A 17,137-nucleotide genomic window follows, 5' to 3' on the forward strand; every position below is an offset into this window, starting at 1 on the left:
TTTTCGGACACCTGTTTATTTGGACATTTCCGCAGTCCCCGTGAGGTCCGAATAAACGGTCGGCGACTATACTGATGTTTTAGTTCATCACACTAAATGAGTGCTCCTGTGATCAGAGCAGGATCGCAGGCACTATAAGAAGCAAGGAAGATGCAGAATCAAAAGTGTGAAGTTCCTTTCTTCCCTATTTTTGAATTTGAATTGAATTGTGGGGTTTTACATGCCAAAACCATGATTTGAGTACGAGGCACGCCGTAGTGGGCGACTGCGGATCAATTTTGACCACCAAGGGATCTTCAACGTGCCCTCAATGCGCACTCAATGCACAGGACCACAGGCGTTTTTGCATTTCGCCCCTTTCGAAATGTGGCTGCTGGGGTCGAAATCTGATCCTGTGACATCGTGCTTACCAGTGCAACACCATAGCCGCTAAACCACTGTGGTGGGTGCCTACTTTTGGCATCAAGCAGCTTGGTGCCAAATAGTCGGCACCAAGCTAGTACCAATAGTACCATGCTGGCTACTATTCTGACCTTCCTGGCTCCTGTGAACTAATAATTCTTTTAAGACACAAAGGGAAATGCAAGTCTTGTGGTCGCTCACCTGCAAGCAGCCAGATCCTTGAGCACCTGGGCCTTGTTCTTCTCCCTACGATCACCACTCTTGGATGATTTGGTGGTCTGGCCAGGGGTGGTGGAAGAGGAACTGGAGCCACTTGCTGCAGCAGCTGATGAGGAGGACTCAGCAGCCTTCTTGCTGGGGCTGTTTGACTCTTTATTTGAGTCCTTGTCATGACTTCCCCCTTTGGAAGGGCGCCCCTTCTTGCGGCCCTGCGTGCAGATAACGCAAGAGTGACTCAAAAAGAGTTGATTGTTGGGCTAGTTGGTTTTCCATAATTGAGCTAGTAACTTAGCACAATAAAAACCACAGACACAAAAAAGATAAACAAAGACAAGCACTTGTCTTTGTCCACACTTCTTGTGTTTGTAATTTTTGTTGCGCTATGCCTCAAAAAGCTTAAGAGAAGCTGCTCACATGCCTCCGATGAATCACTTTGAGTAAGCAGAGCTTGGAGCTGTTTAGAGCACTGGCACAAAACTACTGAGAATCACGAGACACAATGCCTGTAGCGAGTGAGTTACGGGCGAGCGAACAAGGAGTCCGCTCAGGGGCTGATCTACGGGGCAGTCAAGGAGGGAATAGCGGGAACTTTTTTTAGTCTTAGCCTTTGTTTTTTTCTTTTTTACGTCAATGCCCTTGAAAAACCTTGAAATCAAGGATTTCCTCCAGAACATTTCAGTTATTTTGTTGGTTAACTGAAGTCATACGATGCGTTCGTTGCAATACATTTGCCCTGGATGGAAGTGTGCAATAATGAAGTATTTCAACAATGCAACCATGAATGACCAAATAGAGGTGAATGAAGATCACAGCTTGATTTATCTGATTCAAGGCAACTGTTGAAGCTTAAAAGGCACCAAGGAGCGTGGAGACAAAATATTACTGTGTACTCATTCATTGCACATTACAACTGCTTTTTTTTTTTGTTTCTCCTGTTAAAAGGGCCCCTTCACCAGGCCTCACAGCAAATTTTGGTTATACACTAGAACTTGTAAACGCCATCTAAGGAGCGTATTACTGAAATAATTTTTCAGATTGGTCCATTATTGAGGGATGTAGAAGAAATTAACTGTCCTGGAACGCCAACTAGCCCAGTCTTATACCCTACTGTCCTGTTAACATGCCCCCAGGAGGTGAGCGTCACTGCCAAAAGAGGACACTCTTTCCTGTTGCCTCAACTAGCGTCTGCAAGCAGTGTTCCTTCCCTGCCTTCTCCCATGCTGGAGACTAGGGACCACGTCATGTTCACATGTCGAGCCCAGCCTCTTTTCTTCTTCTTCTCTTGCTTTTTTTGCTCCATGGCGCATTCACAATGGCAGTGTTGTGCCTTTCACAATGGATGATTAATTGAAGTCATGCGCGATTGTGAGTTACGTAGCTAGAATTGCATTTTATGTAGGTACACTTGTGCGTGTTACCTTGATTTTCTGGCTTGAAACAGAGAATCCTCGAGAGGGAGGGCGCATGGTGTTTGACTTGAAATTACAGTTCTCGTCGCAGAGCACAACGGTGTAATACTTTGCAAATACAAACTTCAGCAGGCGATGCTAGTCAGCTGCACTTGTCTATTAAAAAATTGTCAAACCTAGTGAGGCGCCCTTTAAGGATAGTGTTGGGTACATAAGTATGGAGAATGGGGAGGTGGTCACCCTTAATCCTTGAAATCTGCTGTTGGCTGCAAGCAGTCTTACTCTCGTATTCTAGAACATTACTCACTCAACAATCAACCCTGACTCAAGAAAGTGGATGACAGTGCAGCAAAAGTGCTGCTATTCATCAATGACACTTCACGGCAATTCTTGGGAAGCTTAGCGACCTCTTAGTCGAGAGGTGGAGTTGTGCTCAACTCGGTGGAGTGCAGGAAGATCTTCAGAGTCAAAGATAATTTGAGAATATGTTAGCGTCCTAAACAAAGCAGCTAACCTTCAATAAGCAATACGAAGGTGCTCACTGAAACTGCACATCATGCGCAACTGCAGTGCTGGTATGCACAAGCATGAGCACTCAAAATCTGCAAGATTTCTATGTAAGATTTTTTTCAGCTACCAGATAGCAAAATATTCACAATGATAATAGTGGAGGCTAATCCTTCAATCCAGGCAAACCCGATGGAGTTGTACCTAATACGAAAGAACATATTGGCCTGCATAAAAATAAACATACATTACAGGGTGTTCAAGCAAATGAGAAGAAACCGCTTACCTTCGCGCACCCAGAGCAGCACCATTTCCCTTTAGGAGGTCTAAACAAGGGGGGGGGGGGGGGGGGGAATGGAGACATACAAAAACATGTAAGAAAGCAGGAAAACCAATAATAGTCGCAAGCTACACCATGAGCATAAAGTTACTGCCGAAAGCTGTGCAACCCCCACCACCACATTGTCCTGCCATTTCTACTTAACTCTGTACTTCTCTGCATTCCACACAGGATAAGCCTGGTCCTCAATTATCAGTTCTGTGGAGTTGCAGAGCGACCCTCCAACCTTTTCCCTTGTTATCCAGCCATGTGCCTAATGTGCACAGCTTTCAGCAACACCTTTACATTCTGCAACCACTGCACTGTGCTGACTGAACTGTGCCGCAGTGGCTAGCGCACAGCAGGTGGCTACCTCTTCTTGGTTTCATAATGTCATGAGGAGCCTTGCTCCAAGCCCAAAGCTGGGCTGCGCATGGCGTATGTTGTGAATTAGATGTATAATTGTTTGTTACGTTCCCTAGGAATTCATAACTACAGTAAAGCCCTGTTAAAGCAAAGTTGTAAGAACTGAGAAAAATTTCTAGATATGTGGAGTTTTGAGATTAGTGAAATCTCAAAACTATAAGCCTGCTGGCCGTGCATAGACTGCACAGAATCTTTCCAAGATGGTGCCAGTAACCATTAATTTATCACAGATGTTCAATATCTACCAGGAGCAATAGTTTTGGTCAATCAGTTTCAGAGATGCTATCACTTTTGCGAGACTTCACGTGGCTCCGCACCGAATACGTTGGCGTCTACAGTTGAACCTCTATGTAACGAACCTCTATGTAACGAACCTCTATGTAATGAATTCCTGGATTTTACGGAATTTTTCAATTCCCAACACATCCCCCATTGAAGCCCATGTATAGGCTACCTCCATGTAACGAATTCGCGGTGCAGATCATCGAGCTGTATCTTGTAATGTTTTGCCCAAAATTCGACTGCGCAGTGCGCAACTTTAATGAATATTGTTTAAGTAAGTTTTTATACCAAAAGGTAAAGTACTCCGCGAGCAGAACGCTTGCAATCGCAGCAAACAAGCAAACCTCAGTGATGATGATGATGTTGAGCGTCGCTCCGTGCCAAGCGTAGCAACTTTTAAGCTTTCATTGTGTAGCTTGACACTAGGTGGCACTACTATGACAAATTCTTTGTGGTGTCTTGCGGCGCATTTATGACAGGCCTTCTTCGTCAGCATGTTGACGTGCGTGTGCAGGTGTGTGTTTACGGTGTTGGTTCGTTGCAATGAGGTCCGCTGTGAGGAAACGCAATGTTTTGTCGCTTGAAGATAAGCTCTCGATTTTGAATGCAGTTACCGCCGGCGAAAAAAAAGAAGGATGTTGCTGCCTGCTTCAATATACCAGCCAGCTCCCTGTCAACCATTCTTGCTGCAGAACAAAGCATCCGCACTGCGATGGAGTCGGGCACAAGTGCCAAGAAGAAAAGAATGAAGAAGTCGACGTATGCTGATGTGGACAACGCCATGTTTGCATGGTTTTTGGACAGACGAGCACAAAACGTGCCCATAAGTGGCGTGATTTTGCAGCAGAAAGCCATAGATTTTGCTTGCATTCTGGACCACGACGACTTCTAAGCGAGTAACAGCTGGCTACAAGGATTTAAAAGCCGGCACGGTGTCGTCGGAAAAGTGATATCTGGCGAGTCTGCCTCCGCAAACAGCGATGCTGCTGCCTCGTGGGTGGCCGAGAAGCTTCCTGGCATTTTCAGCCGCTATGAAGCTGCCGACATTTATAATGCTGATGAGACGGCCCTGTTTTATCAAATGTTACCGAGCCGCACATTGTCACTAAAGGGAGAAGACTGCCGCGGTGGAAAGCAAAGTAAACTCCGCATGACGGTTTTGCTTTGCGCCAACACTGATGACAGCGACAAGCGAATCCCATTGGTTATTGGCCGCAATGCCTGGCCCAAGTGTTTTAAAAGAACAAGGCGGATGCCAGCAAAATATGTGGCAAACTCCAAAGCGTGGATGTCGCGGGCAATTTTTTCCGACTGGCTGAAGGAGCTCAACCAAGATGTCAAGCGACAAGGGCGCAGCATTTGTTTGCTGCTTGACAACTGCTCCGCGCACCATGTGGAAGGCCTACAGCTTTCGAACGTCGAGCTGCAGTATTTGCCACCTAACTGCAATTCTCTCATACAAGGGGGTTATTAACAGCTTTAAATGCTGTTACCGCCGTCAATTGATACAAAAGATGTTCCTGGACATCCGCCTTGAACGGCCGACGAAAGTGGATATCTACCAAGCAATCCAAATGCTTGCTGCGTCATGGCAAGAGGTCGGATCACAAGTGATTGCCAATTCCATCGCCAAGGCTCAGGTAAATCAGGCCATTCAAGCTACAGTCCCTGAAGACGAACCTTCAAGCCCACCCGGGGTCGCAGAAGCGTGGGATGAACTACGCATGAACGGTGGGGTGCCTGATGGTGTCGAACTGTGCGGCTTTTTGTTCTAGGACAGCGGCGCCGTGTCTACGGAAGAGATGACTGATGCGGCACTTGTGGAAACAGTTAAAGATAGCCTTGAACGTGACGGTCCATCAGAGCCTGATACGTTTCGTGCGGTGCCTACCGCGAGGGAACTGATGGATGTGGTGGACGTTCTGTGCCGTTTCGTTGGCTCGCAGGACGATGAAGCAGCCCTGGATGCCTTAGTTTCCTTGGAGCGCCGAGTAGTGGCTTCGATCGGGCAAAAACAGCAAGTGAAAATTATGCAGTTTTTCTCTATTAAATAAATTCTTTGAATGGCGAGTTCACTTCAATTGATATCTGTCGCATTTTTATTTCGTTTTGGCATGATCCTTACCAGTCTTAATCCGAAACTGCATGTAACGAAAACCTGGATATAACGAAAAACTGCGAACTTTTTTCAATTTCGTTACATCCAGGTTTGACTGTATAGGCAACAGTGTTACAGCATGCACGACACTGAAAGAGTCAGGCGATTGATCCTAATGCAAGACTTGAAGCTTGTCATCTGAGGAGTTCATAATTGGCATCAGAAATGCAAGAACTGATGCTAACTTCAGCGGAAAAAGAATTCTGCCCAATTTTCCATAGAAAACTGAAATATAACTGCGGAAGAGTGCAACTGTCATGCTTTTGGAAAATGCCCACGAGTGATGTGAAAAGTGCTTACACCTCACTGTCATGCTATGAAACGAGCATACTTATCAAAGCGCGAATATCACTGAAACTACATTGTGGGCTCGCATGCTCGTGTTGTTTAGGTACAGCGCGTAGTGTGACCATACCTTCTGAAAATTGCCGATCGTCTTGCTTAAGCTCACAATTAATATGCCGTAACCACATTGATGTGCCACTGACAGCGTCCTAAATGAGGGTAAAAAGAAACATTGGACTCCCAGCTCAGCACGGATTGTCAGAATTAATCATTGCGTGGCCAGTTATGTCCAAATTATTGAGTATGAAGCCATTAAATATTGCATATGCTTGCACGTACCAGATGACAAGTCTGAATTCAGTAACTACTAAGTCTGTGTAGATGTTTGGGTTTTGAATTTGAATCTTCTTCTATATGAATGCTTAATTTGATGCATGTACTAAGCAGCGATTCATGAGTGTAAGGCCGCGGCGATCTACCGTGGCTGCTTAATGTGTCTGAGTCACAAGGATGATGCCTTTCCTCTATAGAAGCACACTCCAAGCAGCTACTAATCCTAATTTGTGCAACTCTGGTATCTCATCGCTCTCAATTTTGGAATTCCATGGCAGTTTCAAAGTGTGTGTGACTACTCTCAATTTCGTGCTCACACAGCCTGCATTACTGAAACGCCATAACAATATGGTACCATAAAGAAAGAGAGACTCACTTGGAGAGTGGTGGTTCCAAGCAGGTGTGATGGAAGACCTTTGGACAGGCATCACAGCGTACAAGCTTGCCTTTTTTACCACACAGGATGCACACTTTCTCGTCCTGGGTCTGCAACAGACACAAGTGGAGAGACATCAGTGGACCTTTTCAGAACACTCACACTTTGCAAATAGCACTTGCGAGATAGTCACACGGCCAAAATGCTTGGGCAGAGAGGCACACACTTGGGCAGCGATTCGATAAGGCACAAGAGTATGAAATTTTGAGGGAGGGAGACATTTTACTACCAAAGCACAGCCGCTCTAAGTTTAAACAGGAGCTGTGCAAGGGAGGAAAAGTGGGTGGGGTGCTATTTCCTGCTGTGAATTTAGTAATGACAGTTACTCTTGAAGTTGTAGAAACTTTACCACGTGATTCTTGCACGTAAAAGAATGATACTTAGCAACTAAAAATGCAGGCAGACAGTTGCAGGGAAACTTGAGCAAAGTATTGCATGTTCATAGCTGACAAAAACAGCACTAACAAGCCGAAGACAAAGAATTATTAGGCTCATGCACTCGTGTGCGTGAACACTCATGTCCGAAACTACCTTAATTTTTCATCCTTGTCTTTGTTAGTGCTGTTCTTTGTCAAATATGAAGTAGGCAGGCACTTGATTTTGCTGCTTATAAAAAAAAATTAACTTGAAGGCTGCATGCGTTTATTTTGGCTGCATTTGCGCATGGTAGTACTAGTGATCACAGGAGTAGTGTGACCCAATGTATCATGACGTTACACGAGACATCCAGCTGCCATGTACTGAAACCGAGATTGGTTTGCAGAGAAAAGTTATTTAGAGAGCTCTGATGCTTGCCAGTATATTTTTTTCCTAGGATTTAGAGGGCTTGAACCTTTATTTATGCCAAAAGGGAAGTCGAAAGTATCATGCGAGCTATGAGATTGCAATGGAGCAGTGCTCCTGCAGTTAGTTGCGCCGAGGATTGGCCTTGTTCTGTCCAGACAATTTTTCGTAAAAAATTGTGGAGGGCACATCAAACTCAACCACACATTTTACAACTCATTTGAAATGTTAGCAAAAATGCATGCTGGTCCTTTCAATTTTAACACCATGGCGAATTCTTTCTTTGGGTGTATGAAATCAGGACAGGAACAAGTCAATATTCCCAGCAGATAAATTAGTAACATCGCATGTGGTCCTCCATTAAGGAAACTTTTAAACATGGCCTCTTCCAGTAGCAGGTTGCTATGATCACTGGGAAAGAAGGGATTTTGTGCATCACAGTTGCCAAGCTTGGAGGAGGATTTTCTGCTGGACAAAAGTGCCAAAAGCAATGGTTTCTGGTATGTGTAACCAATGTACCTATAGTGACACCAATTACATAATTTTCAGAAATAGATATAGATAGGCTGCTGTCTGTAATTGGGGAGAACCTGCTAAATGCACTCCACTTTCGTTCTTTAGATTTTCTTTGATATACTTGTCAGTCCGCCCTTTTATGACAGCACTTAGCATCTAAGCCTTTAGAACTGCGTGACATGACTAAATGCAGCATCACTACTGGAGTAATATAGTACATAAAATGCTGCTTGGCTACTTACCTTGTTCAAGCACTCATAACAGTACCAGTCACCGTCTGGAATGCGATCCATCTTGGGCTGCAATGACAAAGACATCATTAAATAAGTAGTTGGTATTTCCTCATTGAGTTCTGCTATTAAACTTTCCTACATTTATTTATTTTTTTGAGCTGCAACTAGTATTCTTATGTGTCATCCTAAAACAACACTTATAGTAGAAAAAATGGCGACCCAGATGTAGAAAGAGGTACAGGCTCTGGTAGTATTCAACAAGGCGAAAAACATTGATTCGTGAAGGAATGCACAAAACAAAAGAGGAATACGAAGGACAAATGATGCAAAATTGGGTATGCATAACTTTGCAATTAGATTTTGAAAAGCACACTAACCTTGAAGCAATAGGTGTGGTAGCCCTTATCACACCCATCGCAGAGTAGAAGCATTTGCTCATTGTCTCCACTGTGGCAGAACTGACAGCTCTGGGAAAAAAGGGAGAGAAGCACTGTCACCCTCTGTTCACACATATCACCCCCTAACCCATCAATAAGAAAAAGGCATTTCTTTCAAATATTTTTCAAGGTGGCTGCAGAGCTATCTCAATTTTTCTATTGTACTTCATGCTCTACATGTTCAATATACACTTGGACCTCAATGTAATGAGACCAAATATAACAAAATAATGGACAGAAAGTGAATGTAGTTCCCCTTGAAATATCCACAGATATCCATGTGTTTAAAACCTAATTCTAACAAATTAAGATTGTTCTGCCAATGGATATAACGAACAACATTCATCTCCGAAACCAGTACCCGGCATTGTGCACTGAGCACATCATTCACACTCGGTCATCGCGCAACTAAAAATTCCCGTGTCAAATACGCCGTCGAGCTAAACTAGTCCTTCTCATCGCCACATGTAGCCGCACACACAGTGGCTGTGTACAAGCAGCACATCTTAACACACCTCTCTCTTGCTGTGGCACATAGCTGGCAAAGCAAGGTGCACCCTCCGAAATCGTAATCTCGGAGGCCATGCCTAGCTGCACCACGTACCCATGATGATGCTTGTGTGCGGCATGCCAAAACATCCAGTGCCTCCACTTCTCTCCCTGCAGTGCACCGCGCTGGCTGATGCAGTTAGGCGTGACCTCTGAGATTGCGTCAAACCGGCACGAGGCAGCCAAGCCAAGTTGGTGCGCTCACACAGCAGACAGAGTTAACAGCAGAGCTGCGGTGCCACGAGAGAGTGGCGGATCAGATAGTTTCACTGGCACGAGCTTCTGGTGCGGTGCCAAACTCTGAAGGCTGTACACTTTGATGGGTTCACAACATCGTGCGTAAGTGAAACTATCTCCAGAAGTCATGGGGGGTCGCCCGAGAATATCAGCCCGGCTGTGTAGTCAGCGTACCTTGTTGTGTGCCACGTGCTGCTCAAATACAATGAACTTTGTTCACATCACAGCGGGCTAGCTGTTCCTGTCAACTGCATCACTGTTTCGCCAGTTTCACAACAATATAAGCAAGCCAAGTGGAAAGCAGAAGCGAAAAATCACCACATCAAAACATAAGGACACTATCATAAAGGCTGCCGTGTCAGGTGCTCAAAAGTCGCACGTTGCACACACCGGAGAGTCTTTCCTCTTGTTTTATTAAAATTTCATTGCAAATGCTGCCACATGGCAGTTTGGCAGGATGCAGAGCTGTAGTCTTCTTTGCATGTATGAAGTTGCGCACAACACTGGGCACATACTGCAGTAAATGACAATAGTCAATATAATGAAGTCATGGATATACCATAGTAATTCTGGCTTTCCTTTCAACTCCGCAGTACTTAATAATGAGATGATGCTTATGTTAACTGCCCAAAGTTATCAAGATGGCAGCACCTATGAAATAGTAATTCATACTATTGCGTGGGATCCTGAAAGTATATTTTGATGCTTTAACGGCTGAATAAAGGAAATTATTTACAAGTTTGATGTAAAAAACATCAAGAATTGTATTTTTGTCGGCCATTTTGTGGCCGACAAAAACTTTTAATACAGCAGTGACTGTAACCAAGCAATTACCATATTTACTCTCATAATGAACCTATGCCCACTTTTGTGGATGAGAAAATACTTTTGTGTGTATGTGGGGGGGAGGGGAAGAGGAGCACCCCACTTCAAAAGTGGGTGTGTAATATCTGTTCAATTTATTTTGGTGCAATTGCCGGTTCCATCGATGATTGCAGTAATGTAAAATCACATAGTTATACCTCAAACAACGATGCACAGGTTCTAAAAACAGTATAAAAACTATGCTACACAGTCTTCGGCGATGCGAGTCACAACTTAAAAATTGTGCCTTTTTGTGATAGAACGTCATCATCTGTCAAATGCAAAAGAAACCTCCTCACTTACAGCACCATGCAAGCGTGGCAGTGCACAAACAAAGCAACAAACAATGTAAATTCACCGCCATTCCATCTCTGCTTCTGTTTTGTGTTTCGCGGAGAGCTTCTTTGGGCATGTGCTGCGTAAGCTACGATGGGCTAGCTATACGGGCTGTTTTAAACTCAAGGTCATTAAGCATGCATTGGAGCATGGGAACTTTGTGGTTGGCCGGCATTTAAGCGACGAGGTGGTGCGTGTATGCTACTAGCAAAAACAAGAGGACGAGCTTTGTGCTACAGAAAAATATCACCGTGCATTTCGAATGCGAAAACAAGGCAAAGTTTCCCCTTGTGGAGAATGAAGTTCTGGAATATGTCAAGATGCTCCAGAGTGAAGGTTGTGCGGTGTCCCACAAGCTCATTGAGCCACTGACAAAGCAGCAGCAAGCGATGTCAGGAAAGTGACAACAGTTCCAGTTGCGCGTAGGAGCACCAACAAATAGCCAGCTAGTGACATGAATAAAACAAATTCGTTACGTATACGTTGCTTATGTGCTTTTACTGAACAGGTAAGGTTTTAATAGCGAGTTCCTTGTGTACATCATGATATGAAATTTTAACTCCTATAAATCTGTCGTAACCTTTATTTTTTATCCTGCGTAATGAACCCTCCCCTGAAATCGATGTTAACATTTCTAAAAAGAACAGAAAAGAGGGGGAAAGCCCTCCTTTCCCTCCTTTTCTTCTTTTTTTCTTCCGGAAATGTTAACATCAATTTGGGGGGAGGGTTCATTACACAAGTAAACACAGTATATTTGTCAAACAACAATCCTATGATTTGCAATACAGTCTGTCTCTGAGATAATGAACTCGAAGGGGATAGCGAAATAGGTCAATATAGTAGAACTCCATTGATAAGTTTTTGAAGGGATGGCAGGGAAACAAACCTAACAGCAGGGAAAATGTAACTGTGAGGAAGGGCAAAAATTGCCACAACAAAGCTGAAACAGCTCTGAATGGCTGCCAGTATAGTTACTAGATGTTTTTGCACTCATAGTGGGACCAGAGACAGTGCATGTGTGTGTATAATTAAAGGGGCCCTTAAACACTTCTCTAATTAATCATAGGATGGCCTCATGATTAAAGTTCATTGTCCAACGAATCTCATGCTGCAAAAATGTTTAGAATCCTCTACCTATAAATGGAGTTATTGCGCCGATACTCTGCTTTCTCTCTCTTTTCATCTCTGCTAGCATGCTGGAAGCTACATAGTGAAGAAGCCAAGAAGGCAAAGCCATGGCCAAAAGTTTAGTCTTGAGGCGGCTAAATGGCTTGTCGTGGCACCCTCCGGCAGCTGCGGTAGACTATGCTATGCAGCGCACTGCTGCCATCTCGCAGGCGATGCGCAGCAGATGCAGCTGAGTGCAGTGCAAAGATTAAGTTATTTTTGTGTCTTCTTGAGATTGCAGACATATATATTTTTTATTTATTTAACACGAAATGAGCAATTATGTATTATTGCGAATGTTCTCACTATCACGAAATCAGCCAATAGCATTTGGTAGGCCAAATACTTTCTATGACGACACTGCGGCTGCGAGGGCAAGGGAATGTTCACTGCTTGCGACACGAGATTGTGAATTCCGTGCTGCATGGAGTGCAATATTTGGCTCGCATTTTCACAGGAGCCTCGTTAACAGAAGAGCGACATGTTTTACTCTGTTCAAAAAGTGTTTCCGGGCCGTTTAAAGGGGGCATGTACGATGTTTCCAGACAGTGGCTCCTCACCACTCTAGACAGGCTTCACCTCATAACACAGCTTTATTGCAGCAACGCTGAATAAACCAACAATTATGTTTGTTTTTTTTCCTTTCTTTGCAGTCCCCAAAATGAATTTAGCATTTGCTTGAAGATGCACATGTGCATTGAATCATTTGTTTTATGTTGCATGCACAGGGTATGATAAGTCTTTTTGGAGCCCCCACAGCCTCTGAACATTTACTTGCAATCATACATCTTTATTCTTCCTTTGTGTTATGTTTCATGTCACTTCGTAGCAAAGTCAGAATCATGTCGTGCTAACCAGCCATGCGACATAATCTAATGCTAGCAGAGTACTGTCAAGATGGCAATGTCTAAACAACATGAAAAAAGCTTCAAAGTTCCCGAGACCCTCGACCTACTCACCGCTTTCATGAAGGAGCGATCCCAGGCAATGCAGGTCTCCAGCTGGCTGAAGCACATGGCCAACTGAGCAGCTGTCTGGCAGGCTGCCACCCCCTCGCGCCACCGCACCAGCCCTGGGGGCAAGACTGGCTCCTCATCTTCCTCGCCTGGACTTCCACTTGTACCACCTTTGCTGGTTGTGTCATCTTCACCCTTGTTGTTGCTGCCGCCGCTGCCACCGCTGCTGGCACATGTAATCTGTGGCAGGCTGCTCCCACTGGCAAGGAGCCATTGCAAATCACCAACACATTAGAAATATTTTCTACATTATTGTACGACGTGGGATGCCAGGTGTGAAAGACGCCCTAGGAAAGGTTACAAGAGGCCACAATCCTCCTGGACAAATGCCACTGTTTTACATTTGAGGGCTGTGCACAAATTGATATATGCACGTACAAAGAAATAAAGGACTGGGCACACTTTCTGGAAGCACTGATCATCTCCATACGTACTGTCCCTGACACAAGTGCTCTGGTAAATGCAGAGTGTCTACCAAGTTGACATTTCCAAATTCCCAGAGTTTTCCAGGTTTTCCCTGAGTGCCTTTGCAAAATTCCCTTAGTGATGCAGAGCTATATGTTATGTCAAGACGGGCTGCAACCATATCGCCCGATGCTGTCACTCTCTAGAAAGCATATAAAAAAAACAACAACAAAAAAAAAACGACTTAATCCAATTTGAATACTAAGGAGTAATGTTTATGTTATCCAAAAAGAGAACAGAAAGGAGGGGTTAGCAAAATGCACAGCAAATAAAATGTCTTCGAAAAAAATTGCGAATGGAGTCGGACATTGTCAAATACGAATGAAAAGGAGATGCATACAGAAGCAAATATTTTCGAACATGAGCTATTTCTATCAACTGATAGCAAGCTCAGTGGTATGAGGCCCGAACTTTGTTACAATCGAGATTCTCTCTCAACAGCTTGTAAGTCAACCTCAACTGTCCTGACATACTCTCAGCCTGCGGACAACGCCTCAGTGTTGTGTTTCACTGCTTTAAAGAGTTTATTTTGGTTTCGATGAGGGACACCTGCATCTCGGCATAAGCCAACACTTTGTTTTTTTGAGCTCAAGCTCCTTCAAAACGGCACAGCACGCTTCCTTTCCCATTCATTCCTCAATGCGTAGGTCCTTTCTGTTCTTGCCCTTCTTCCGCTACTCGTTCGCCCCACGGACCATTTGAAGCATTTTCTTGGTCAGTTGCACAGTCCACGACTAATTTTTCTAATTCCTTAGGGGGCGCCAAAACGTCCGAAAAATCGACCAGTTGGAAAAAATAAATGCATGTCATTTACTGCCCTTCAGGGCTCAAACTGCCACAGGCACATTCAAAAACACTCTGAGACCTGTCGCTACACATATTAGGCATATCGGTGCTCGCACTGTGACAAGAAATACCGTGTGCACCCGTGTATAATTAAGGAATACATACTGTGTCCCGTGGCAATAGCCCCTTCACACGCTTGTTATGCTTCACTCCAATACTTTTGCGCATGCTTCATCAAGTAACACTTCTATACGGAGGCGAAGCTGACTTTTGGGAACCGGCATTATGCAACGCACCATGCTTTCCAAGCTTCTAAGCCATTTGCTAGGACCACAAAGGTGGAGTCTGCGCCATTGCTGATAGCAGCGAATTCTTTCAATAAAAAACATGGCACTGTTATGTTCGACCTGTGGGGGCTGGTGATCTTCGGGGAAGCGACCGTCGAAACCTGCCCGGCCCGTTGCAGCGACTTGCTTTGTAAGGACGACAATGCGCCGCGTCCCCAGCCGAACGGTGCCGTGATGTCTAGACGCAGTCGGCGGACCAAGTATTGTTCGTGGATTCGCCGTCGCCGTCCCGGTTTGTTTGGAGCGGCGGAACTCCTGGAAGATGTTTTGTGGCGCCGTCTCACGGGCCTTAGAAGTCGTAACTCAGTGGACAGACGCGGCAGCCATTGTCTGCGGGGTCAATTCGGGGATCAAGAGGCACCTGCTCAGGACAAGGCCCGTGTCTGCGAAAACCCTCTCACCTTGGTATGGTTAGTGAAACCTGTGCGGAAGTGAGTGTGTAAACCCTCCCCCTCAAAGGCGGGTCGGCTACGATGACTTCCGACGCTTTTAATTGGTCGAAGGTTGACCGGCCGTTTTCCCTCACCTAGGGGTCTAGGGAGGACAGAGTGTTTCTAGGCAGCTGTTGCGCGGCTGCTGGGTGCGCATTCTCTTTCAGTCATGCTAGACTGATGAACTGTCACGTTCTCAGGTAGATTCTGTCAATAAATCCCATATTCCTCGTTCTCAATGAGAACAAGTCTCTCCCTTCAACAATGTCCTCAGCGTGGATGAGTTGGACGACTGCATGGGCCAGCTACCATCTATTTCATGCCCGACGCCAACCATTACAGCATCTAACGGCAAGAAGCTTCATAGCGAGCGTCAAAGCAGCTAGGCCTAGCATTGACTTAATGACATCAAATGTTGCGATGGCGATAGCTGCAGTGATATCATTAAGTTTGCTTGCCAATTGTAATACAATAAAGAAAAACAGTTATTTCGGCAGCAGATGTTTAAGAAATGGTGTGAGAAACATTATTAGGCGTATTTTATGTAGTTTACTTCAGGAATGTCATTGCTGCACCCAGCTGTAAACTGTTTGAAGCCAAAGCTAGCTCGACAGCCAATCCGTAGCTTAGCTTTAGCGCAGCCAAAGCATTGATATTGGAAAAATGTCGCTCACAGCTTCAAAGCTTTCAAGCAGCGATCCTGAAGAATTTGACCGTGTGCTCCAGTTTGTTCTGGCGTATGTGCTTCTCCGAGTCAAGCATCGTCGAGAAATTCGAAGGCTTTAGTATGAGGCCAACAAGGCAAGGAACCGCTGCTGTGCAATCGAACAGCTTCTCCTGGTTGACGCGCTCACGATTAGTGCTCTAGCCGTGCGTAGCGGCAAGATCGCCTGCCGATCTCTACGAAAATAAAGAGCTCCTTTTAAAAAAGTGAAGAATGCATTTGTTGTTTTTGACTACAATTTAGCTTAATATCGTCAGAATGTGGTCACTACGACCACGGCGGGGACACTGGAAATGAGAGTACGCATTCGACGGCCAAGTGAGCTGTAATAATCGTAAGAACACACTATGCCGCGAGAAAGAGCAACTTTTTGATGAAAGTGAAGAATATATTAATTGTTATTCACTAAGAATCCGTGTTGTCATGTCAGAATGCGGAGACACTGGGAACGAGAGTACGCATTTGATGGCAAGTGAGTTACGAGAACGCACTAAGTTGCGAATGGCATTAAGCTTTAATGCCATTCTGGCTGTCCGTGTGGCACCCTGCAAATGACATTTAAGTTTAAGGCATTAGCCAGTTAATGTCATTTTCTGTGCCCGTGTGGCAGGGGTATAACTTGCCTGATGCATGATGTATTCCTGTGAGCTGTCAGCTACCTGGCAATGCACCAAATTTGCCGCACTGTGGTGTGGCATGCACTTTTAGTCCTCAACACAATTCACCATGTTGTATGAATGTGCTCATGAAAGCACGGCTGCACTTTTCCCACAGTGAAAGCTTAGGTAACGATTTTTATGCAACCTATGCTTCTTGAATCAAGATATTCAAGGAAACAGAATCTTACCTCACCAAATAGCAAACATTTGCTACCGAAGATCCCCAGAACCATCCATGAACAATGCACGCTTCACCACATAAACACAATACAGTCAATGACTGAATTTTCGGACGCCCAAATTTTCGGACATGCCTGATATTTCGTACGTCTTCGCGGCACTGCCACGAGCCCCATAGAATCAATGTATAAGGACATGTGAAGTTTCGGACGCTCGAACCCCCAGCCGTACTATATTCCGGACTTTTTGACGCGATGGAAGGTCCTTTGGCTCCTCGCGCAGCGCCCTTGCGAAGGAAATCGACTTGCAGCCGAAGCATATCACCGCTTTGAACCGCAACTAGCCGAATCTAGCCGTCACACACCGATTTGGTCTGGCCACGCTGGCTATGTTCATCGCCACACTTCCGCCTCAGGCGGAGTTTCCGGAGCGGCGTCATTTGGTTTGTTTGCGCAGGCCACGTTTTGGCTAGCGTGGTGTACAGTTGTGCTGTTGTGTCAAGTGTGCTCTGCGACGCTAGGCCTAGGTGCTTTGACGCTCATCAGCGAACTCCACTGTACGCAACTTGAGGATTTCGCTTGCCTTCAATGGCCCCCACTCCGTCTTCGACGTCCTCGCCGATGGCGTCGAA

The 17,137-nt window shown here is 45.1% G+C and overlaps 1 protein-coding gene across 8 annotated transcripts in view; it reads right to left on the reverse strand.

Annotated features, from left to right (window-relative positions):
- The window catches only part of LOC126531595 (bromodomain adjacent to zinc finger domain protein 2B-like), a 134,605-nt gene that overhangs the window by 16,110 nt on the left and 101,358 nt on the right, over positions 1–17,137 (reverse strand). For all 8 annotated transcript variants that reach the window (XM_050179186.3, XM_050179180.3, XM_055071281.2 and 5 more), the window contains 6 exons: positions 12,858–13,113; positions 8,686–8,775; positions 8,318–8,374; positions 6,717–6,826; positions 2,824–2,863; positions 604–830 (listed from right to left, as the gene is read on the reverse strand). In XM_050179186.3, the coding sequence (XP_050035143.1) occupies positions 604–830; positions 2,824–2,863; positions 6,717–6,826; positions 8,318–8,374; positions 8,686–8,775; positions 12,858–13,113 (780 nt within the window). The remainder of the gene's footprint in view (positions 1–603; positions 831–2,823; positions 2,864–6,716; positions 6,827–8,317; positions 8,375–8,685; positions 8,776–12,857; positions 13,114–17,137) is intronic.

This window comes from Dermacentor andersoni, chromosome 5, assembly GCF_023375885.2.
Source record: "Dermacentor andersoni chromosome 5, qqDerAnde1_hic_scaffold, whole genome shotgun sequence".
NCBI lineage: Eukaryota > Metazoa > Arthropoda > Arachnida > Ixodida > Ixodidae > Dermacentor > Dermacentor andersoni.